The sequence below is a fragment of the Notolabrus celidotus genome, chromosome 8 (assembly GCF_009762535.1).
Source record: "Notolabrus celidotus isolate fNotCel1 chromosome 8, fNotCel1.pri, whole genome shotgun sequence".
In the NCBI taxonomy this organism is placed as follows: Eukaryota; Metazoa; Chordata; class Actinopteri; order Labriformes; family Labridae; genus Notolabrus; species Notolabrus celidotus.
This window is the reverse complement of record NC_048279.1, coordinates 21426298-21450380: the sequence shown is the minus strand read 5'-3', so window position 1 is coordinate 21450380 and position 24083 is coordinate 21426298. Positions and strand designations below refer to the sequence as shown.

Here is a 24083-nt window from a genome sequence, read left to right as displayed (position 1 = left end):
ACAGATGGGTGATGTCATGGATACTACGTCCTTATTTTAACAGACTATGGTATATATATATATATATATATATATATTTTTTTTTTTATGGGACTTTTAGCCTTTCATGGATAGGATAGCTTGAGAGAGACAGAAAATGTGAGGAGACAGTGGGGGAAAACAGGAAACATATCTTGATGGGACTGGGAATTGACCCAACAACCAGTGTGAAGAGGATTGTAGCCTCTGTACATGGGGCGCCGGCTCTACCAAGCAAGCCAATGCCACACATCTCTCCCTCCATAGCAGAATACCCCCAATTTAACAACCTAACCCATACAGTATTACCACGTTCAACAGACCCAGACTCTGTACATGTAAGAAATAGAAATGTGAAGGCATGCAGACAGACAGAACATATCTACCACATTACATCCAGCTGTGTTTTTGCATGATTGTAGCTCCAGTAGGGACGCTTCATGTCCGCCATGAAAACATGCTAATCTGCTGTATCTCATAAAATCACAACTGATTTGAATTTTTTTGTCCAAGTGCTACTCATTAATGTCTTATAAAAACCTTGTTCAACAAAGCATAGTATTCAAAGCCAGAAGTGTCATATCCTTTTCACAACTTCCACAGCAGTGAACATGCAGGCTCTTTGTTTGCCTTTAGTCTGACACAAATTTGCAAAGGTCTAGTTTAAGACAGCCAATAGAAGGTGACTGAGTGCAACTTTCACAAATTCCATTTTTCTCCAGTCCCTCCAGGCTCTTTCAGGTCATGAGATAAATGTTTCCATCAGACTTCCTAATATTTAACTCCAACCATCAGGAGCAGTCAGGCTGGAAACCTTCCCCAGGCCTCCTTCATCATTTGTAAATGGTTAACTAAGTTTGTCATATGAAAGAGAAGCAGTGGCTCTTAATCCAGACAGAGGACAGGTGGGTGGTGATCACCTTGAGACATTGGGAGCGAGTCTGATCAGATCAAGATGAAAGGCAGATGGAGAGAAAGAGGGGAGGAAACAGGAGGCGGTAGAGTGAGATGACACTTCTTAACAAGGTAACAGAAGGAGAAAGGAATGTACTGGGACAGTCAGATAGGAGATGTGAGGAAGATAGAAGGTCAGATTCATTAAAAAGATACAAGGGTAGGTTTGATTTTCTTTGCCCGAAGCTATCAGCTCTCCAGAACAATCTCTCTGGCATTGGGTTAGTGTTGGCCCAGATAATGATCAGTAATACACTGTCTGCAGAGAAAAAGAGACAGGTAGAGATAGAGGTAAGGCAGGTACAAAGAGAACCAGCTCAAGAGAGCAAACCTTTGAGAGTGGCTGGTTATGAAATAGACTGAAATTATGGTAATGTTTTTGACTATGTGAGCTCCATTAGCAAACAAAACCATCATCAAGAGGATTGATAATTAACATTAAGTTACTGTTAAAGTCTGAAACCTCACCTGCAGGATTGTCAGACAAAGTGAATCTGCCTTTTTCATCATACTTAGGCATGCACAGTTTGAAATCAGGAAAGAAGTAAGCTCCTCACAAGAGCTTTAAGCGAACTTTTTGGTAACTAGACAGGTCAGTATTATGGTCTCAAATACAGGATGTGAAGATGCATGATTACTAAACATGAGGATAAAATTCCAACAGTACTCCAAAGTTGTTTGCCGAACCCTCCACATGACACTCTCTCCACAAGGGTTTGCATCACCATAACAGCATCCCAGCCACACAAGGAACTTTGTCAGGACACCGTGAGCACAGTTTGTTTGAAGTATTTTTCCAGTACTTTTCAAGTGAAGACAGTCTCAACAGGAGATACTAGAAATCCTCTACAGGCACTCTGCACACTGGTCAGCACGTCAGAGAGAATCCTTGAGCAATTGGCATGTGTTTGGAGAGGATAGGAAGTGTGGAGGCAGAAGAGAAGACGGCACAATCTGTCCCCCCTGTGCGCTCTCTGTGGAGCTGCAAGACAGAATTGCCAGAAAATTTTGAATTTAGCAAGGGGATTTAGCCCATTCAGCTTCTAACAGCTCTGTTTGTTTTTCCAAATGTCTTGGTTAGAAGACAGAAAACTAAAGAAGTCTTACTGCCCACAAGTAGCACAGATTAACATCACTACACATGATCACTATTAGTTTCAGTATGTGTCAGCTCAAGTCGTTGTTTTATATGAGAGAGGGATGACATAAAATGCTGAAGCAGTGCCGCCTCAGGGGGAAGACAGACCAAATTAAGTCTGTGTCTGTGCCGGTGTATTAACCTTTGCTGACAAACAGGTAAACAGAAGAAATGGATTTCTAGCAAATTGGGTTTACTTCACATTGAGAAAGATCTAAGTTAGAACTTAAACTAATGATTGCACAAAATTTAGCAATTAGTATATACGATTAAACTGGAATTGTAGACTAATCGTTGACAATCCTCCTAATTTCTCCCATCTCCAGACGGTTTCTGGCCCAGGTCCTTGTAAAACAATACTGTCAAGAGTTTGCAGGATCCATTTTTGCCAATCTGACCCAATGTCAAAAGCTGAGAGAAAGGTTCAGCTCTATTTGCAAAATAAAATCACATCCATCCTTGTCCTTTTTGTAATGAATAAAAAGGAGCAAATGTAGGAAATGAAAAAGTAAAGGTGTAACTTTAACCCAGTGCTCTGCAGAATGATTGATTGGATGTTTGAGACAGAAAATAAATGAACAGCAGATAGAGGCCGAGTGAGGAGAAGTGTGGGAGAGATGTGACTGACAAAAACACACAGATGTGCTCCCCACACACCCACTAACAGAGTGAAAAATAAAGGTTATTAGTGTGGCTGAGGCAAAAGGTACTCATATTTGAAGCCTTCCTCTGCCTCGTCTAATAAAAAACAATATTTGCCCTGCACTGCAAATAAAACGTATACTTCAACACACTCACTGTATCATCCACAACTATCCATCAAAATCGATCCAGGCAGTGAGAGAGAGAGAGAGAGAGAGAGAGAGAGAGAATCCAACCATAAAAACTATTGTTCTTCTTTCTTTTACCCCTCTTCCTCCAAGGAGTCAAACTTCTGGCTCTATTCAGGGAGCTGAACTGATTCCTTTGTTCAATCTGGGGATCACTGCTTTGTTTGCCACACAGGCATTTATAGGTGAGACTTGTACTCTTCCCCACAAAGTTCCTTTTTAAGTAATAATTAGGCTTTAAGGTCGCTCATGTTTTTTTTACTGAAACCTACGTTTCCTCCAGAGTGGGCTGCATTTGACTGAACTTAAAAGAATCATCATGCGGTTCTAGCTATCCTCATATTTAAAGCTGCCTGTCATGAATCCTAGATTCAGATAAAAATGCACTTGTATAATTCAATGTAGCTTCTTTCAGTTATGAAATTTAAGCAGAACAGTGTAATAAAGTGCAATCAAAAAGTCTGTACATAGAGTTAAAAGTGTATTACACTACAGCTTTTACAAAATCTATCTATCCAATGCTTCTCTTAAAGTATGAGAAAATAACAGTCATGTGACACCCCACCAGCACAGATAAACAGAAAGAATATAAATCAACCCCTCAAATACAGAAAACCAGTCCTTCCAGGTCTTTGTGGGCTTTTCCTATCATTATGGCTGCCAATAATGCCTGCTTTCAAAGCTGCTTTCTAAAAACGTTGGGATGCAAGTTGCAATGTTTTGAGGCTTTTTATTCTAGGTAACACATTATAAATCTACTCTGGGGGACTGGGACAACACACCACTAAAAGCTATCAATTGGCTGAGTGAACTGTTTGTCTTCTGGCATCGCTTCCAGTTGATCTCCTTGTTGAGGTGCCAAATAAAACAAATAAACAACATGTAAAAGCTTAATGAAACAAAACAACATGCCATTAAATGCTTATCTTGGTGTACATCACAATGCTATCCATATGGGTGAGGGAGAATCCAAACACATTGACACATTTCTGCTTGTTTTCTTTGTAAGGATTACTTTATATAACACTCAATCTGACTTCTATGGTTGTTAGTTTATTGTTTTGTTCGTTTGCCAATTATTTGCACGTGTTTTGATTCTGTCTTGTTTGTTTTTTTTATCCCTAGTGCTAATGAATCAATTGGTAAATAAGTGTTTTAAAAGTACTATATAAATTCAATTTAACTTACTATCTCATTTAGCACTCTTTTGGATCACTGCTGAGTAACAAGTTGTGATGTGTCCGATTACATTCTCAGAAATGGTGGAGCTCATGGAATTGAGTTTCACATGAATACATAACGTTATTATATAACTGAAAGGCTTTGTAATTAAAGGAGCTAAATTTGCTAACAGCGAGAGAGGAGCCTGTACAAAACAGTTTGAATAATGTTAGCCAAAGACATACGGGACCAAAAGGAGCTATGGCAAGATGTTAGATCTAGATTGTAAACTTTGATGTCTTTTCTTTTGGTTTTCCACGGGGCGTTTCAACACAAATAAAATAACAACAATTTTCGCATAGAAAGAAAGTAGAACAATGATTCAACATTTGGCATCAATGTTATAACGAACTAATGCCGTTCCCATTTGGTTATCACTTGAACGCAAAGCCTTTCTTCAACACAACTTCACGACATGACTTTACAAGTTCCATTTGAAAGCAGCAACAGCCTCATCATCACAAGAAGACATAATGTATAAGATGTTATATTACAAATTCTAAATCTCCACAAGGAAAACAGACTGAAAAAGTCCTACTGGAGCCACGTTAAAGCAGGGATCAGCTGAAACCAAATCTGAAGTTTCCCAAAGTACAGCTTGTGTTTAATGTATGATTAACCTTAATGAACTTGTGAAATATAATGAATGTTTTCATCTCTTTTCTCTTGAATTACTGTGATTATATTGTCATCATTTCATTGAAAAGACGTGATTATATACCAGAACTTCCTAAATAGACTGACTGCAAATGCACTACAGTTAATAACTTATATGAAAACATCAGTGAGCTCAGTGGCCTTAGCAAAGCAATTACCTCTGCTTTGATGATAAGACGGTATGAAATATATTGATGTTGGACAAAGCTTCTATATGATTACCTCTGCTTTATTTAAACTCTCCTATTAAAGCTCACTGCTGCTTTTATTATGTTAGTTCTGCCCGTCTGAATGATCTCTACTAATGTCAACTCATGATGACACTTACCTCGTGTAGCCTCCCACACTCAGACAGACTCTGATGCGGGCATCCACACACACACACACACACATGCAGTGCTAATACCTTATTAAAATATCGAACTCTTCTGAATAATGTTAGAGCCCAATCCACTTGTAGCCATAGAGCCACAAGCTCTAAGGGGCTGTTTTATATAGAATGGTAATTGCAAAAAAATAATTTGAAGAATAGAAGATGGACTCGGTCCCCACTTATGATTTGTTGTTGTTAGACTGAGATTGTAGAATGAAGACAGAGAAAATGTGTTTGATGAGATCTTGGACCACCTGCTGAAATTGTTTTGTGGTGAAGACTAATGTTGAACCATTTTGCTGTCTATCTAACCTTTGTTTGAACTTGGTTTCTCATTTATCCATCTTTTGATGAGAAATTGCTTTGTTTTATATTCTAAGTAAGGATGCAACTGCTATTGCCAAGGATAAAAGATTAACTGTTGTTTTCTTTTTTGGTTTGTTTGTTTGTGTCTCAATTACACTGTGTGCTAAAACAACACTAAATGGAGCACTCTTATTTCATACATCTTTCATACATACCAGATACGGAAGGAACAAAGGAAGTGTCTTACATTTCAACAATTTTGAGGGTGAAAATATAAACAAATTTAAGTAAGTTTAAGTATCTTTCCCCATCTTTATTACACTATCATCTCAAGTTTGTTCCATTTAACATGTGTACTTGTCATATTCCCAATGCCCTAATATTGCCAAACTCAGAACTTTTGTGTCCACAGCTGAACTGGAAATGATTATACATGCGTCTGTGTCATCTCACTTGGATTATTTTAATTCTCTCTTTTCATGTCTTAGCAATGCATCCCTGAACCGCCTACAAGTGGTCCAAAATGCTGCTGCTAAGCTGTTGACCAAATCATCTAGGAGATCTCATGTTACACCGATCCTCATTTCTTTGCACTGGCTTCCAGTTAAATGTAGGATCCAGTTTAAAAATCTTGTTATTGTGTACAGAGCGCTCAATGGTCAGGCTCCAGTCTATATCAGGGTCAGGGAGCTGCTGAAGCCTTATAACTCCAGCAGGACTCTGAGGTCCTCTGATAAGGGTTTATTGGTTGTGCCTCGTACCAGGTTAAAAACTAAAGGAGACTCTGCTTTCCAGGTTGTTGGTCCTAAACTCTGGAACAGTCTCCCTCTGGAACTGAGAACTGTGGACACTGTTGACAAGTTCAAAAAGCAGTTGAAGGCCTATCTGTTTAGACTTGCCTTTCTTTAATCTGTCTGTTTTCTATGTCATGTTTTTGTGTATTTGCGATCGCTGTTTTGCCTTTTAATGTTTTTCTATTGTTGTTGTTGTAAAGCACCTTGTGACCTCTGTTCTTGAGAGGTGCTCTATAAAGAAATCTTACTTACTTACTTACTTACTTACTTATTTTCAACTGTTTTTATAACCAGAATACAGCCTATAGTGACTATCTTTTAAGGTAGTGTAATAAAAACTTGTTTACTTTTTGTCCACATTGGCTCTTTTATTGGATCTCAGGATATTTGCTCTGGAGGTGTTACTTCTGGAGTAACAGTTGCAGACACAGGTGTTGTGCGAACACAGATATTTACCAGTCTAATATCAATGCTTTAACCTGTGGCTATCAGTAAACATAGAGGAGCGATTGCACGTACCAAACTGCTGCAATCTTTCCACTGTTACCATAGGAACACAATCTGACTCCACACAGTGTTTTTCCTCACCTACTGCCACATCCATCTGTTTACCATTTTGTGTTGCTGATCTGATGACAGATTCTATCAGGTTGGGAGATGACAAACACTCACTTCACTCATCCCTGCTACCTCTGAATGAACAAAAATTTGGACACGCTTTCTCACTGCTGGTCGGAGGACAGGCTGTACTGGAGAGTACGCTGGCATTCATGAAGGGAGGATGGAGCCAGAGAAAAAGAAAGTTCTAACAGAAATAAGAAGAGGAGTGAAGTTTGAAAGAGAAAAGTTAGAGGAAATAAAAGTAACGCTGTACGTACACTCTGTCCATGATCAGGTTTTAGATTTGATCCCTTTTCATTCAAACTCTTTCAATCAGTTCACTTCCAATGCCAGGCTCTCTGCAAAGCAAATGCATAATCATATTTTCTATTACCCAAAGAAGGAGGGAATTAATTAGGCAAAATTCAAGTAAGAAAAAACTTCTCTGTTACAGCATCACTTCATTTTCCTCCATCATTCAGCCGCCAACTAATGGAGGAGAGTGTCAGATAAAAAACGGGAGAGCTGTAGTTAATTAGCAGACACTTTCTTTTTGTGTTAAATGTGCCTGATGAACCTCGGGATTCTTTAAATGCTTCCTAATCAGAGAGTGATTAGAGAGAGAGACCTGCAAGGGCAGAACATGTGTGCCTGTTTTCTGAATGAGGGAAATAAAAGATGTCAATTACTAAATATAAGTTAGATAGACAGACTCACAGCACACTCACACACACACTCAAAGTTAGACATTCCCTCCTCTCCTCCATGAGAAAACAAGTAAAGTCCATAGCGATAATAATCCATCCTTTCTCGTGCTGCTTTCCGATAGATTGTATTTCTCCTCCAAAATCTCTCCATCCGTCTACTGAAATCCCATTTTCATGACAAACAATAAGACACACACTCGCTCCTTCACTGCTCCCTGAAGCTGTCAGAAAACGGGCTGATGGGAAAAGGGGTGATGGGGAAGGAGAGGAGGGGAAGGAAATAACTTGAGTAAGGGGAAGGTGTGACAGGAAAAGAAATGGGAAGAGCGTGAAACACTGGAGAATTTGAGGAATTACCTTGGAAGAGCTTGATGTGTGTGTGTGTGTGTGTGTGTGTGTGTGTGTGTGTGTGTGTGTGTGTTTTTGTGTGTGTGTGTGTGTGTGTGTGTGTGTGTGTGTGTGTAGTCATAACAGTGTGTTCCTGAAAATGCCTGAAATACAGATAACCTTCCCCCTGACTGCACATTCATTCCACTGTAATGCTATCCTTTCTTCCCACTTGTATTTATCCATCCATCAATCCACCCATTCAGATCCATCTACCTGTACACATCCACCTATAGCATCTGAAAAAGGCACAAAAAAGGAGATTGACCTACCCAGCTTTAGCTCATTCTCTGCCTTTATTGACTTATGAGCTTCAGACAAATGAAATGGACGAAGAAAGACTCTATAGCTTCAACAACGAGCAACTTCACCTACATTCAGCAATATTGTGTGTCGTCAGAGGGTTACAGAGAGCTTTAACACTCACCAGCCTTCTCAGTCCTGTGTGATGGCTTGCTGAGCTCCTGACTGGGCAAACAGGGACACAACCCATCACATTTTAAGGAGATCGACTTCCCCGACAGGCAGCTCTGGAACTCCAACTTACACTGTAAAAAACACAAACAAAAACATGAACAATGGGGGATTTATCTCAAAGACTTAAGGGCTGGGAACTCAAAGAGAATAAAGGGAGACTCAACTAACTTTACACTTAAAGATCAGCTCACTCCTTCTGAGCAGTACAGGGCCTTTAAAACAGTTATGTAAATCCTCAGTTGCCCTGGAAGTGCTCTCCTAAGGAGTGAGATGGTAAACAACTCATACGATGTCATCAGGGTTATCTCAGCTTGCGGTTGGAGACGACTAATTTATGGAAGAAAATGTAGCATATGGAAATCATCACTGGAGGGAAAAAGGGTAATGTTTTGACCTCACTACCTTTTAAAGCAGCAGCTAAATTCTTAATTTTCTATTAAGTTTCACCTGACTCAAGTAAAATATGGTTAATGTAAGAAAGTTATCTGCAGACCAGTAATATGTAAAAAGACAGAGCCTCAAAAGCTGCAGAAGATTTTTGTTCAGTCTAGATATTTTGGGATCTGCTGCACAGATTTATGCAGGTATGTTTCACTTTATATAATCTCTACACTAAATCAACGTAATGTCCCTTTAATAAAATGATAGCACAGATTAAGGAAGAGTCATGAATTCTGCAGATGGAATTTTATGTTGCTGCTGTTACAACCAAAGAAGGACTTTGAATATGAACTTCCTTTGTTGAGCTGATTAAGGGAAAAATTTGCTGAGACAGGATTGCTCATTTATCTTCAATGAACAGACATGTCCATTAGGCAGCTATCTAGACATGCCATTAGATACAGAGATGGCAGGTGACTTTGTATTATCCATTGCAGTACAAACCTAATGCAACGCAAAAAGCAAGATGGACTACTTCTGAATGTAATTAACAGTATAAATCTCATTTCAGGTAAGTGAGGGGTAAGAAATTGTTGGGACTAGTTGGGGGGGAAAAATCCAATTACAAGATCCTTCCAAGAGGAATAATGAAAAGTGAAATGAGTTATGGAAATTCTGTTTTTGGAGACACACACAGTGTGTCGTGTCAGGGCGAGACCATGACTGTGCATAAACATCTATGCACATAACATGCCCTCCACAAGCTTAGCTTTATCCTACCAGCACTTTAATTTCCCATGTTCAAATCCATCTTTTCCCCGCTGTCACCTCTGTGATGCTGCTGCTAATGTTGCTTAATGAAATTTGTTGACAAAGGAACAGCGCTCTGTCCTGTTCTCGACATATTGAATTAGCTGTCTGGGAAGGGAGACAGAGAAAGAGGGAGAGACAGAAAGAGAGAGAGAGAGAGAGAGAGAGAGAGAGAGAGAGAGAGAGAGAGAGATAGAGAGAGAGAGAGAGGGAGAAGGCCGGGAAATAGATGACCTCCCCCAGTCACTGTCAGCACACTGAGAGGCCCCATGAATCTTTATGTTTGTCTCTCTCCAGGGGTTAATGTGGTTTTGATGAAACAGTGTTTTAACACCTGACTCTGTGGAGTAAAAATAGAGGAGAGGAGAGGACAGGGTAGGAGAAAAGAATAAAGGACATGGGAGGAGAGGAGAGGGATGATTTAAGAGGAGGAAAGTAATGGACTTAACTTAGTGGGCTGAGGCCTCTCAGGAGATAAGAGCTCTGTCCTCTTCATAGGATATTGAGTGTGTGTGTGTTTGAATGTGTGTGCGGTTACGATGAGGGAGGCATGTAATGTTATAATAAAACATGAATAAGCCTGAGACCAGCAGCTCACTGGTGAGCAGAGTTTAAGTTGGGCCACAGGGACCCATCACTCCACCAGCTAACTGAACCCCTCCAACTAAATTACCGCAGAGAGCAGCGGGACTCCCTTGCCCTCCCCTCTTTTTGTTCCTTCTCCTGTTCCTCCTTTCATACTTTTACCTCCACAGCTCAGCTTCAGGCAGCTGGGTTATTAGAAGACCCTGACTTCCTCTGACACAAGGACTCCTAACTCAGAATCTCAGTTCGTTCTACACTTCTGGGTTGAGGGCTTAACCCGGTATTTAAACTGCAAACAACACTATCACTATATGTCTGGAAGTTTGCTTATTTCCAGCTAGGCTAAAAACACTGCTGATGTGTGAAAAACTAGTTCCCCAGCAAAGAAAACATGACCGCAGTTGAACTCTTCCTCTCAGAGGTTTGCATTTATTGATTCTGTCTTCTCAGACATTACTAAGTGTCAAAGAGTCAGTTTAAGGAGCGTCCCTGACTGTAAAACTACAATTAACGACACTAAGCAAGTGACAACAGTGTGAAAGCGTCCTGAAAGCTCTTTACTCACAGTGCGTCGCCAATGTTCCTGTCACAAAGACTGTAATTCTGCTGGGAAAGATCCTGAGGAGTTGTGTATTTTCTCTGTTTGTCTGAGGTGTATTGAATTTTGCTCCACCAACCAAAAACCATGGCAATAGTATAAATGTGGATGTCAATAAGAATCTGTTGCCTCCAGCTGCAATCTCAAAGGCAAAAAAAACCTCCTAAAAGCCTCCCTTACCATTCAGAGTGAGCTGAATTTGTGAAAGCAAACAGTCAAAATGTTCACACTGACTTTACCTGGACTTTTTCCTGCCATAATCTCAGTAAAAATCTAGCTTGAAGTTGAGGTGAGCTCATGTGACAATGAATTCTTAGGAAAATTACCATGAACGGTTGGTTGGTGATGACATTTGCATAATCTGTCACACATTGAAGAGTGACATGCAATGGAGTGAATCAAAATAAATGAGGGGGAAGAGCATCTAGAGCAGCGAATATGTCGGCACATCTGTCTGTTAGTACATGACACTGATTCAAATGAAAAAAGTGTCATTTAAGTGTAGTTCTCTGTTTCTCCGCCTGCTGTCATGTCGTAAACATTCCACTGCGAACATTTCAGTACAGCATATGAAACCAAGACATGTCCCATAATGCTTCACTTTTCTGCCTTTTACAGTTATGTGATTTTACTCTTCAGCTTCTCAGTCTGATTTTCCACTGCTCATCTCCCCTTCATCTGATCACAAAGGTTAACTCTTACTTGTCTCCTCTATTATGACATTTTGACTATGTGCCAAAGTGGAACTTCATGCAGCTGAGAATGACACTATGAGCAAAGGTCAGTGGCTAGAAATACGGATCGAGCACAATGAGAAGATAAAAGTTGGGATGTATGTTCATAAATTATATTTGCTGCTGCTAAGGTCCCTGATTGGTGACCATTATCAATCATTTGCAAAACAGGCAGGAAGGTGCTGCTTAAGTAAATACAATGGAGAAAAATCAATGCAGAGTTGGTGAAGAAGAAAACACATTATCTTTAATACATTAAATGCTGCAAAGAAACAGAAAATGATACTAAAAGTCAAAGAAAGTAGAAGAGAAGGTGAAAGAAAAGTTTGAAAATCAAAGAGCTAAATAGAAAAAGGAAGTCTCACCTTGGAGGTGTAGGTGTGTCCATCAGAGCCACACACAGGACTTGACTGAATCGCTGAGCAGAGCTTACATTTCCCATGAGCACCAGCTTCAACCCTGTGCTTGTGACCTGCACTGCCTTTTCTGGGTTTCACACTGAAAAACAAAGAGAGGAATGAAATTCAGTTAAAGAGTCATAAATCTGACTTGACATTACTCAGCAAAGAGGTGGTGTCAGGTTTATGCATTAAAAAACAACAACACATGATAATATCTACAGTTCTCCTGAAGTCTGTCTAATAAAGAAATTGCATTTTCATGAACTTTTTTATGACAACAAGGGAAACTGAATAGTGAAAACTCTCAAGGCAAGAATAAAATCCAAACTGCACACTTATTATACAAAGACAGAATTATTTAAGCATTTCTGGTCACCAGGGTCAGCTAAAGCAGACTGAGTCCTGATAGGTCCTTTGAGGCTTTTCAATAATGAGTGTAATTATGTTTGATCCAAGTCTTACTGCAATTCTCTCTAAGTGCTCTTAGTGAGGACCCTGCCACCTCCATTGATCCATTACATGAAGATGGAATTAGACATTCTATACTATACAACTCTATACAGAGAAAATGTGAGGACAACAAATGAGGCGAAGTGAACATTTTCTTTTTAATGTGAACCTCAGGAGGTTCAACAAGCTGCAGTCATATCTTTGCTCTAAAGAATGTATCCAAAGACTCCCCAACCTATATTATACTTGGAATTAAAATTTGCTAGAACATTCCTTATCTGGCACATTTTATTCTGCACAATGGGTGAATTAAACATGATCACACTATGACTCTTGTCCATATAAATTACAAACAAGATATAAGGCAAGACAATATTATTTATATGAATATAGTTTTTGCAACACATTCACAATAACAAGTCCTGCATGCAGCGACAACATCAGTCTGATAGAGTCCGTAGCAATGCTGCCAAAGAGCAGCTGGTCAATAAAATTCAAAATACTGGCTTGATTATTTGAAGACAGTTAAGGTTAAAATTTTCAGATGAGCAGCAGATAGCAATCTACTCTGCAGAGAGTGCCAAAATCCAGTTTCAACAAAAAATGTGAGCACAACAAATCTCTTCCACCACTCACAAGAACTTACAACATGAAGCTTACGCAGCCTTCTGCATCGAAATAATCCATGTTGCAAACTTGAAGTTGGGGCCATATTACAGAGGCAGTGGCCTGCTGTATTGTAAAGACATGGTCCCTGAATGCAACTGTGGAAAAGGACAGCTTTAAACAGCTACTAACAACCATTGAGCCAAGGCACCAGTTACCTGGTGGCAATCACTTTGCAGGAGAAGTACTGCCAAAAGTAGACACTGAAGTCATAGAGCCTTGCTGCACGACTCTCCAAAGTGTCCATCAGAAGAATGTTGTCAAAGATGCAACTCAACAAGTGGCAGAGGATGCAGTGTTTTGGTCACAGATTCAACCTGACCATTAAAGAGTGCAGTGTAGAGTTAATAATTTTGAAACCAAACAAATAATTGATGCCAGGTCTAACATCCAGTAAAAAACATTTATCTATTTAATATCTAATGCTGGACCTGAGAAACAGTTTTCGTTCTGTCCCGTTTTTAACATGGTGAATGACAATAAATCTGAATCTGAATCTGTTGATGTAATTGTTCATGAACATACCATTCAGCTGAAAAATATCAAAACGTGATTTTTCCTCTTTACCTCCCAGCCCTAGATCAAACACACAATTTTACCTGCATTACTAACAGTGGACTGCTTTTCTACACTTACCAAGTTAGGGCAGCTGATTCTGGTCATAAAAATTGGTATTTATAAATTATGTTTAATAACAGTTTTTAAGCCCTCACTTTCATGTCAAGTGTTTATAAGCTCTGAGCAATGTTTTCCTGTCAAAGAGGGGACATCTGCAGTAACCAAAGACTATTTTTAAGTCTTTTAAAAACAGATTTTTCAAATGTATTATTTTAACAATCAAACCCCTCCCTATGACACAGGGACATACACAGTAGTCATCATGCCAATAATCCTACAAATAAAACTACATGAAATAAGAGTTCAACATTCAGTCCCAAGGGGAGACATCAACCCTCTGTAAAACTTCAAGATTAAAATCACAAACAGCTTTTCAGTCACTTCTTTGTTTTATTTTTTAGAGGGGTCCCACTCACCTTCCAAGCCTCAAACATTTCCCCAGCAAAAGCACTCTGATTAGAAGAGTGCTCAAAGATGGTAATGCTTCCCCTCATCAACTTCCCCATCAAATGCTTCTCAATGCTTCTCCTACTCTCATGTCAAGTGCTCCGCATAAATACAGTGAAGCACAAGATTAGGCTTAAATTGTTAGTGGGATTTGAAGGGCCAAATTTGTTTGCTATGGTATTTAGTGCCAGCATGACAAATATTTACTGAGAGAAAAGGATAGAGTGGGTGTTCTATATACAAAGTAAACTCAAATAAGACAGTGATATCTCTTTTCTGCTCTTCTATCAATGTACTGTAGTTCAAGGCCCAGTTGAGAGTTTCCCTGTCACTTAAATCTGAAAAGCCTCAGATTTGACAGAGTACAAATTAATACTGCCAGCCTTGAAAACTGTTTTTTAATATCTTACTTATTACAATGAATCATTAACTAGGACTCAATTTCAACAAGATGTTGTGTTGACAGTTCTCAGAAAGAGAATGTAATTCATTTCTTGTACGTTTCAGTTTGTCTAAAGTGTATACTTTCTTGGCAAGGAATATCTGTCATGTCTCGTCAGTTATGTTAAGTTTGCACTTACTTCAGTCTTGTCTTTCATGTTTGTCATGTCCGCTTTTATTTTGTGGTCATGTCTTTCCTCTTGTTTCAGGCACCTTCACTTCCTGTCCTGATGTTCTCCCTGTGATTGTCATCCCAGCCCCTCATTGTTTCCACCTGTGCCCCATTACCTCCTGTCCTGTGCCAGATGTCTTGTCTTGTCAGTCGTGAATGTGCCCTTACGGGATCTCCGAAGCCAGGTCTGCTTCTTTGTTTTTCTCTTCTAGTCAAGTTCTAAGTTTTCCTTTTGTTACTTTGTGGACGTTTTCCAGCTCAGCTGTGAATTTTTGTTATCTTGTTTTATTTTACTACTTTATTAAAAATCCTTTGTTGACAACCTTAAAGAGTCGTGCTTTTGGGTCCTGTGTGCCAGTCTTGTCAATATCCATGATGAATTATGTTCTACACACACATTCTGTATCATAGTGTACTTCTCAATCATGAATTGCAAATATCTTGGTGACAACAAAGTCTCAATGTGCCCTCTTCAGGACGCTTAATCTTTGTTATGCTAATTATACTGATTTAACTCACAGATAGAATAATATCATGGTCCAAAGCTTCACTGAGAGATGATGTTAGGCAAATACAGATTTAAAATTAATAGTGTGATCTACTAAGCAGCAAGTAGGCCTTTGAATTAATAAAATACAAAGAAAAGTGCCACCCAATATCTGAGGAGCTAATGACTTGAGGAAATCAATTAAACACAAGACCGACAAAATTCATTCAGGGTTCTTCTGGGGGGAAATGCTTCTTCAACTGAAAAATTGAAAAACCTTAAAATTGGCAACATAACAAGGTTGAAAACACAAACAAATTGGGTGCTGACAAAATCAAAAGAGCAAACGCATGGTTTTATTAAAATTAATTGCTGTTTAGAGTATGTGCCTGTACGTCTTTCACTGAAGCAGACTGAATTCTAACACCCTGCTAACACAAATCACATTTAGTTAATCCGTTTTTCTTGGAGGTGTAATACAACTCTCTAGAGCTAAAGAGAAAATATGTTGCAGTAAAGCATCTTAAACGATACTATTATTCTGATTAAAAAATAACCACAATGTTGTATTAGATGCTCTTTTAACTACTAAACTAACTTCTTATCGCCATTTATCATTTTAAAACTTGATGGCTTTACTATTCTTATATGTGATCGTTGCTAATGGACATGATTTTGAACTGATTGTAAATACCCAGTGTTCTGAGTAACATGTTACTGTAACTCTACACTTATTTGCAGTAACTAGTAGTGCATCTTGTTACTTTTCAAATCTAATAACGCCACCCCAATTACAGAAATTTAAAAGGATTCATAACTTGTTAATTTACGTAACAAATAGCCGACAATGACAGGATTACTAATTCCACTCAGTGTTGAGGTTGCACCTGCGTCACACAGCAGCATGCTGGCAGAAAGAATATCTAATGTACTTATTTGTGGCAACTTTTAGAAAAAAACTTCTTTTGCCACTTCTGCAGGACGTGATCTTTCTGACTCGTGCGTTGTAAAATAGGTTTACTAAAAAATGAAATGAAAGCTGTATAAAATTAAACAAACAGAGAATTTATAAAAAATATAGTCAAACAAAATCACTTCTCTCGTCGCTATTAACTTATATTTCCACAAAAGCAAAAAAACTATACGAAACCAAAGAAAATAATGTTGCTCCTTGTCCTGCTCAGATGAAAGCACACATTGCTGCGCACATGCTCAGTTGCTCCCATTTGGGAGCACCAATTACCTGCAGCATGAAAATTAAAGGCACATACACTCAAATAACTCTATGGCTCTAACAGCACTTAATCCCACACGATGTCAAATTATGTATTTGTATTCTCTGTGCAGGAAGGAAAACTTTGTCCACAAGCAAGTACCACGACCAAGACTAGTAATTCTAATCTCACAAAGCACAGAGCCAACAACAACAACAACATTCTACTAAACTAGTTGACATAGAGCACAACATTGCAACTTGTGACCAAGGAGAAGCTCAGGTTAGCTCTGCAGACCAAGGAGAGGCCACTATATCCAAATAGCCAACGCTTTATTTTAAATTATCGCTAGGCTCCACAATCTGTGAGCCAAGAAGGACTAAACAGACTGATTGTGAGGTATGTTGTTGTTGTAGACATGCTTCCCATATCAAATGTTGAGTGTTCTACTTTTAGAGAACTAATTAGCACAATACCAGGGAGACAAGAGGCAGGGTGCATAAAGGGTGAAATCTTAAAGTTAGTTTCTGAAGTAAGTTATTTCTTTCATTGTGTTGTCACTCAGTTGCTAATTCAGTTACTTTTTTAAATTAGTAACTAGTAATTGTAATTACTTGTTATCTTTCAGTAACTTGCCCAACACTGCAAATGCACTGCTAGTGGTAACTGACAGTTTTGCCAAAGTGTCAACAAGCAGAAGTGAAATATGCCACAATCCTGTCTTTGGATTGATTTGATATGCAGTGTGTGATCATGTTGTCCCTGGTGTCACTTTTGTTATTGAGAATCATTCACCATTGTTACTGGGGTTCTGACCAATCAGGAACAAGTATTTAACACAGCTGGATGATACAATAGATTATCATACGCTATGCTCTTAATGTATGATTGGTGTTTATGATGCCGATCATCAGTTCCTTCACTCCCAAAAGAATGAAATTGACAGTTATTTGAGCATTTGCTCTGGAGTCTCAAAAATAAATTAATGTTTTGGTATTTTGTTACCCTCATCAACTCTGCAAGCACATTTTGTGTGGAAGAATTACTTCCATCACCTGCTTAAACTTTAAAATCAGGTTAGTAGAATAAAGAAATACTTGAGAAAAGAAACCTTGCTGAATCTCCTTTTATTCCTTTCATTTTAAACATTCAGCAGTGTCGTCTGTGACACATCAAACAATGGGGACATAAAATGGTAAATGGGACTTAAATCTAAATGTCTTTGCCATTTGCCTCTCATTAACCGTTAACACACATATCAGACACACAGTGAAACACCTACGGCAGCAAAGTAATACTCAAAATCCCAAAACAATTTTTGGTTCAAGTGTCTTACATGTGAACAGAGAGATTAGTTTGACGATTTGATTTTGGGCAATTCTGCCTTTATGGGATAGGAAATGTGTGGAAAGACAGGAAAGTGTGTGGAGCAGAGAGAGGTGGAAGATGGGGAAGGGTCAAGGGAGTCAAGCCAGCGACAACAGTGACAAGGACTACAGCCTCTAATACATTGAGTGTGTGCTTTAACTGCTAAACCAAACCAGGGACCCTGTCCAAACCATAGACTGTATATAAAATGGACGTCATCTCACTCGGCTCGAAGTGAGGCTGCCACAAAAACTGCTCCCCCTAGTGGCCGGCTGCAGTATATGTCAAAATCTCTGTCTCCCCCATTCATTTGAATGGGGCTGCGGTCAAACTTTAAAAAATAAATACACGTCTTACGAATGTTTCTCACATCCGTATGCTATGGTGATATGTTATTATTTGACTGTTTTGTGTTCAAGGCCTCTTTTTTCTGAAAAGTTTCTTTCTCGTTAGTTATTAGAGGTTAAAAAACGGGGATTTACATCCGGGTTTGCTTTGATTGACATCTGCCGTAAAGAGAAACTCCGTAGGACCTCGGGACGGTTCGCTGTAGGGCGGAGCTTGTTACTGTGGAACGCACAAATTCCCTACTGTGCAGACTCTGGCTGCAGAAAATTTTAAAAATGTCTGCATTCTGGAATGGGATATTTTGGCTTCAAAACCGTACAATGGGAAAGGCGGAGCGACGCTTTCCATTATATATACAGTCTATGATCCAAACCTATGAATAAAACTGTGGGTTCTTACCTGTGAGCTGGCTGTTTGTGATTGGTGCAGATGGCTGTCTGGTAGTCATGGCTAACACACACCTTGTGAGGAGGGCATCGTACCTTCAGACAGGGGTCCTTAGTGGCATCTGGACCTACAGGAAGAGATCAAGATAATTAACTTCATCTCTGAGAATTAAAAAGTAATGAACATATGCAGAGCAAGGGAATCAGGACACAGTAGTAAAAAGGTTGAAAGTTGATGCACCAAAATATCAAGCTGTTGTGTAGGTTTTGGATTTGTATGTACTGCTAACTGAAGCAGACAGAAAAATAATAAAATGCAGCAGAGAGCGAGAAGAAGGATGGTTAAAGGTATGAAGTAAGCGTTGAGTTTTCCGCAGTGTGTGCTGCTTAATGAGGACTATTCTCTCTGAGCGTCGACCTCATCTTCTTCCAAATCAATCTCCACAGTGACATTATCGCTGTGGCAGCCAGGCACAGCTGGCTGGTGTCCAGGGTGACAAAAGATCAAAGCAGCTCATTGACTCTGAGCATTGTGTCATTTCACACTAGGCGAACAGCACAAACCCACTTTCATTTGACAGACAGAAGAAAAGAAAAAAACAGGAGGTAGAGGAGGTAAAAAAAAAGGCAGCGGCAGTAAAAGAGAGACAAAAGGTTTTCACCAGCTAAGACCAAGGCACAACAATGTTTTAGTTTAACCAAATGAGGAGGTATGTTGGGGATGGATAAAGAATATAAAAAAGGGGGTTAAGGTGGAGGAGGTTGCTTCCATTTAGAGCAGTTGGGGATGGATATATTTAAGGCTTGGGGGGTGCATATAATTCTGTGGGGTAATTTAGACATCCAGGCTGATTATGGCTTGTTTAAAAGAGTGCAAAGAGTACAAATGGGTGTTGGGGTCAGCAAGGATTTGACAGTTTGTTTAAAAGGTACTCATTTATGAGCAATGGGTCTGAGATGACTAACGTCAGAGCGCTTTAATTGTTGACTGTCTAGATGCCCTGGCCAGCAGCAGTAGAAGTTTAAATGGCTTGGAGAGTGTTCTGAATATACAGTATGCAAGGGATTACAGGACTTTGAGAAAATGCTTGCTAGACCAGAAAGAAGTGGCCATTTCTGCTGCTTCAGTGAGACAGAGTTGGTCTTGAGGAGTGGACGCCAGGAGCTGAAGTATCTTTGGTTTCTGTAGGATAAGATAGAAGTCTTCATGGAAAAAAATGCATGTGATATGTAATTCACAGCACTGGGTTTTCCAGTCAAGCACATATTTGAGATTGGGATGGTTTCAGGACAGCCAACAAGGGCATGGAATCAAGAATTATGTCAACCATGAGAAGTGAGTAGCCTGAACACAGAAAATTGATGCAAGGGCAGTTTGAGCTGGAACAAGGTAGCAAGTTTTTTAACTTATCATTGAGGTGGATCCCAGTCTTTAATAGGCTATAATGGAAGTGAAACATGGGAATGGGAGCTTGAAGAACAATGGCTGTCAGTAAATAGTTTGATGTTGATGTTACATAAACAATCCCCTCATGTGAAATATCTATAACTGTGCAAAAATATTCATGTCAATGGAATACAGGGAACTGTGAAAACTTTTCATATAATGTGCAATATCCTAAACCCAAATACATCTTCTCCCCACCTGACTGTATATATTTTATATTTGTTTTTATATTATTACTGTATTTATATTATCTTTTATACATATTTTCTACCTGTCTTTATTTTATTTTTATGTATCACATGCACCTTCAGGAGCAGCGCTTCTAATTTCACTGTACACCTGACAATGACAAATAACAACAAATAAAGGCTATTCTATTCTATTCTATTCTATTCTATTCTAAATTTAGGAGTAACAGACTTTAAATCCGATGAGTAACGATGGTACAACTGAAGATAGAAGATACAAAATAAAACACTGAAAACCAACTCAAGACCACAGAAAATACACAGGGAGTAATAAGACAAAATACTAAACACAACACAAAACATGTAACAGATAAAATACAGAGCATGAATCACTGAAACACAACACCCGGAAGACTTAAGGATAACTATGAAGTGAAACCAGAAATCAAAGTCAGGACATTACAAAGAAAATACAAAACAAAAGTAACCCATGACATAGGTTTGGCAAAGAGGTTCTTAAGCTCTTGAGCAAAAGAAATGTCATGAACTAATAGGATGGATATTCTATAGGTTGAATGTCCACTTCTACAGACAGGAGTCTGAATTTCTTCAACAAGGATTTATTTGAGGGTTAAGTGAGGAGGTGTGATGGGAGAAAATGATTGAGCATTCTGTGGTAGCACTTAAAAAGGTGATATCACTTGTTTTCATATTTTAAAATAAAATGTAAAGTTCAAATGTTGAATGTCACTACATGTTGGCAAAGTCGCGACTTGTGAGGTAAAGGAGTGTTGGCGTCATCCCCAGATGAGTCTACAGGCTTCTCTGAACAGCTTGTTAATAAAATCCCACAAGGGTTCAGCAAGATCAACACAATATTTGCTCAGATCATGGCATTACGAGTTGGTGAATTCCCTTAAAAGGTCAAATGTTTCATATAAGAAAGAGAAACACAATTTAGTTGCATGGCAACAGTGAAGGAGGCTTCCAAAATGCTGGATTCTGGAATGCTGGGGGGCCTTAAAGAGACGATAGCTACAATTAATCATTTCAGACAGAGGCTGAAATGAGGGATTTCGAAGACGCCAGCCTCGGATAAGTTAGTTTTAAGCATTAAATCATGTAAAGCTACCACAAAGCTATCAGAGGGACAATATAAAGCCTAAATAATTATCATAATACCGCTCTTTAGGTTTAGAAATTAGGACACCCAAATTAATTTATTTACGGTCTATCTTGGAAAGTCACTCTAAGGCCCGGGTTGGCAACCTGGTAACTGTAGAAATATGTATATGTAATGTATGTGTATGAATTTATGTACTTTGGCAATAACATGTCTTTGTTCATGCCAATAAAGCAAAATTGAATTGAAATTGAAAATTGAAAATTTAACTGTAGAAGCTGCACTCACAGCGCTCTCAGTTGAAAATGGTTTAACTTTTTGTGCACTGCCATGCCCATCAATGTCACCCCTCCCTTACTGACCAATCAAAATCAAGAAGGAGCTGTGGATATACACTTTGTCAACAATAATGCTAAAGTAGGAACTAACCTGACTTGTTTTTTGAGGGTACAATTTTCATATATATATATATCGCTGCTGTTAATGCCAGGAGACAACACTTTTCATGGTTGCTAAGTTTCCTTCGTGAAATGTCCTTGAATAAAAGCAAATACCAGGCATACAAAATAATATAAAACAGACATAATGGTCATTATCAAGGGAAGTGAAACTACAGTGAGACAACCTTTACAACCTATTTACAGAAACCCCTGGTGAAATGCAGGTCATGGGCGCTGCAAGAAGCTGGGTTATCACATGTGACTTTTCTAGAGGTCGATGGCCATTGTAATGGAGCTAGTACTGTGGGAGTCTGTTTGTTGTTGATGAAGCATTAATGAAAGCTGAGAAAAGTGAAACCACCTGGCTCTATTGTCCTTGTGGTTGAATGGATTGAATGGATTTGTGGGAAATGGGCACAGTCTAACTCTGCTGTGACGCTCGTCCTGCTCTCAACCTAAGATAACGGGTTAGCTTCATTAGTATGAGTGGACTGATGGGACTAAATTAAAAAATGGCTGTTCTAGATACATATGAAAGAAAGATAAAAGCCACTGTAATGAACAAAAGCAACAAAAAAAAGACAAAGCTTATATGTTAAGATCAAAGACAAACTGGGCTTTTAACCATACACAGAGATAGCATGTAGTCACCATAATGTTCAAACCAAAATTAATTTAAATCCCAAGTTAATTAAGACAGAGAACAGAGTGTGTAGATCAAAGCATTATGTACCAGACATTAGCATGTGGCTGCTAACATTGTAAAACTAGAGTGGCCTTGTCTCCATTAGAGGCCTAATGGGATGTGTTTGAGTCACAGCTGGTGTCTGCTGCGAACATCCACTATTCTGACCTGATCAAACACTGTTCGCATGCTGCTTTATCAGCGCTTAATCAGCCACAGAGCCAGATATAGAAGCAGTTTGCTCGCCTTCTTGTCCGCTCAGCCTGCCTATAATTTAAACGATGTAGAAAGCATAAACACCCACATGTATCAGCTTTTATACATGTAACTCTGAACATCTTGTATGTGGTACTGTCATAGGATACTTCTTCATCTTTGAGGTGTAAGAAAAAAACACACTCAATGAAGATAGTGGAGCTCAGATAGACTCACAGAAAGAGATTAGTAGTCTGCACACACCTGTCATGTCTTAGCAACACATTTGCTGTTTTACAATGTACAAAACACAATTTACACACACTGCATACAAATACGGAATCTAAAATTACAAGGACAGATTTTGGTACCTGAAATTTTCCAAGTATTGGTATGAAGAACAAGTTGTATTTTCTAAACACTTTTCAACAGACACTGCAGGTTTTTTCCTGGCTCAAAGTGAGGCAGAGGCAGTCCCTTCCTCACCCTGAGCACTATTGCATTTGAGCAGTGCATACTGGTTCAGCCAAAACCTTTCAATAAGTACCATATTTTAGGAATTCTGATAATCAAAGAAACAATAGTCTGACATTAAACACTGGTTTATCTAAAAAAAATAATAAGCTGTTCAAATTAAACTCAATACAAGCCCTGTGATAGACTGGAAACCTGTCCAAGGTGTTCCCTACCTCTCGCCTAATGACACATGGGATAGGCTCCAGCTCCCATGGGACCCCAAATGGAATAAGTCGGGGGTGGATAGATGTAAATTCAATACAACATGAAATTAATAAATTGTCTTTATCTTTGTAAATGGAAGCTTATTTCACTTGAAAAAATAATGTCTGATACCTGCATTTAAAATAAAATTTCCCATACCAGCATGTTTAAAGTGTCATCATGCATATGGTGGGATGATGCTCTTTAAAAACGGAGAAGTCCACTTCATCACCTAAGCTACTGTTGCTTTCCTACAGAATTATGAATCATTAGATTTATAAATAATAGGGGGATTCCTTTTCTCTAACTTTATTGCAGAGAAGTATGTCTTTTTCAGTACCGCCCCAGATCTGAAATACATGTTTTTGATATGTCAAGCTGTTGACACAACCTGACTCTAGCATGTTGGAGCATTGTAATAACGCTAATGCTAACACGATATAAACAATTTGGGTGGTCTATTAAATAAATAATTACATTAAGTATTACAATCTGATGGCACAGCAGAACGAGAGAGAGCCAGTGAAAGAGATAAAATGTGACAGACAGACATGAAGGAAAACTCTGTGAATGCCACCACAGTGTTCTTTAACTTTAACTTTCTTTAACTTAAGATAACAATAAAACGTGTAACCCAATCTGTTACAGAATGATGAATGCATGTGTGTGTGTTCACATACTTAATCTGTTGCTGTCTGAAATTTGCAGGAATGCCTT

The 24083-nt window shown here is 38.9% G+C and overlaps 1 protein-coding gene across 3 annotated transcripts in view; it reads right to left on the bottom strand.

Moving 5' to 3' along the window:
- Positions 1-24083, bottom strand: part of spock1 (SPARC (osteonectin), cwcv and kazal like domains proteoglycan 1) — a 152681-nt gene that overhangs the window by 14581 nt on the left and 114017 nt on the right. For all 3 annotated transcript variants that reach the window (XM_034690196.1, XM_034690198.1, XM_034690197.1), the window contains 3 exons: positions 18582-18696; positions 11936-12068; positions 8413-8533 (listed from right to left, as the gene is read on the bottom strand). In XM_034690196.1, the coding sequence (XP_034546087.1) occupies positions 8413-8533; positions 11936-12068; positions 18582-18696 (369 nt within the window). The remainder of the gene's footprint in view (positions 1-8412; positions 8534-11935; positions 12069-18581; positions 18697-24083) is intronic.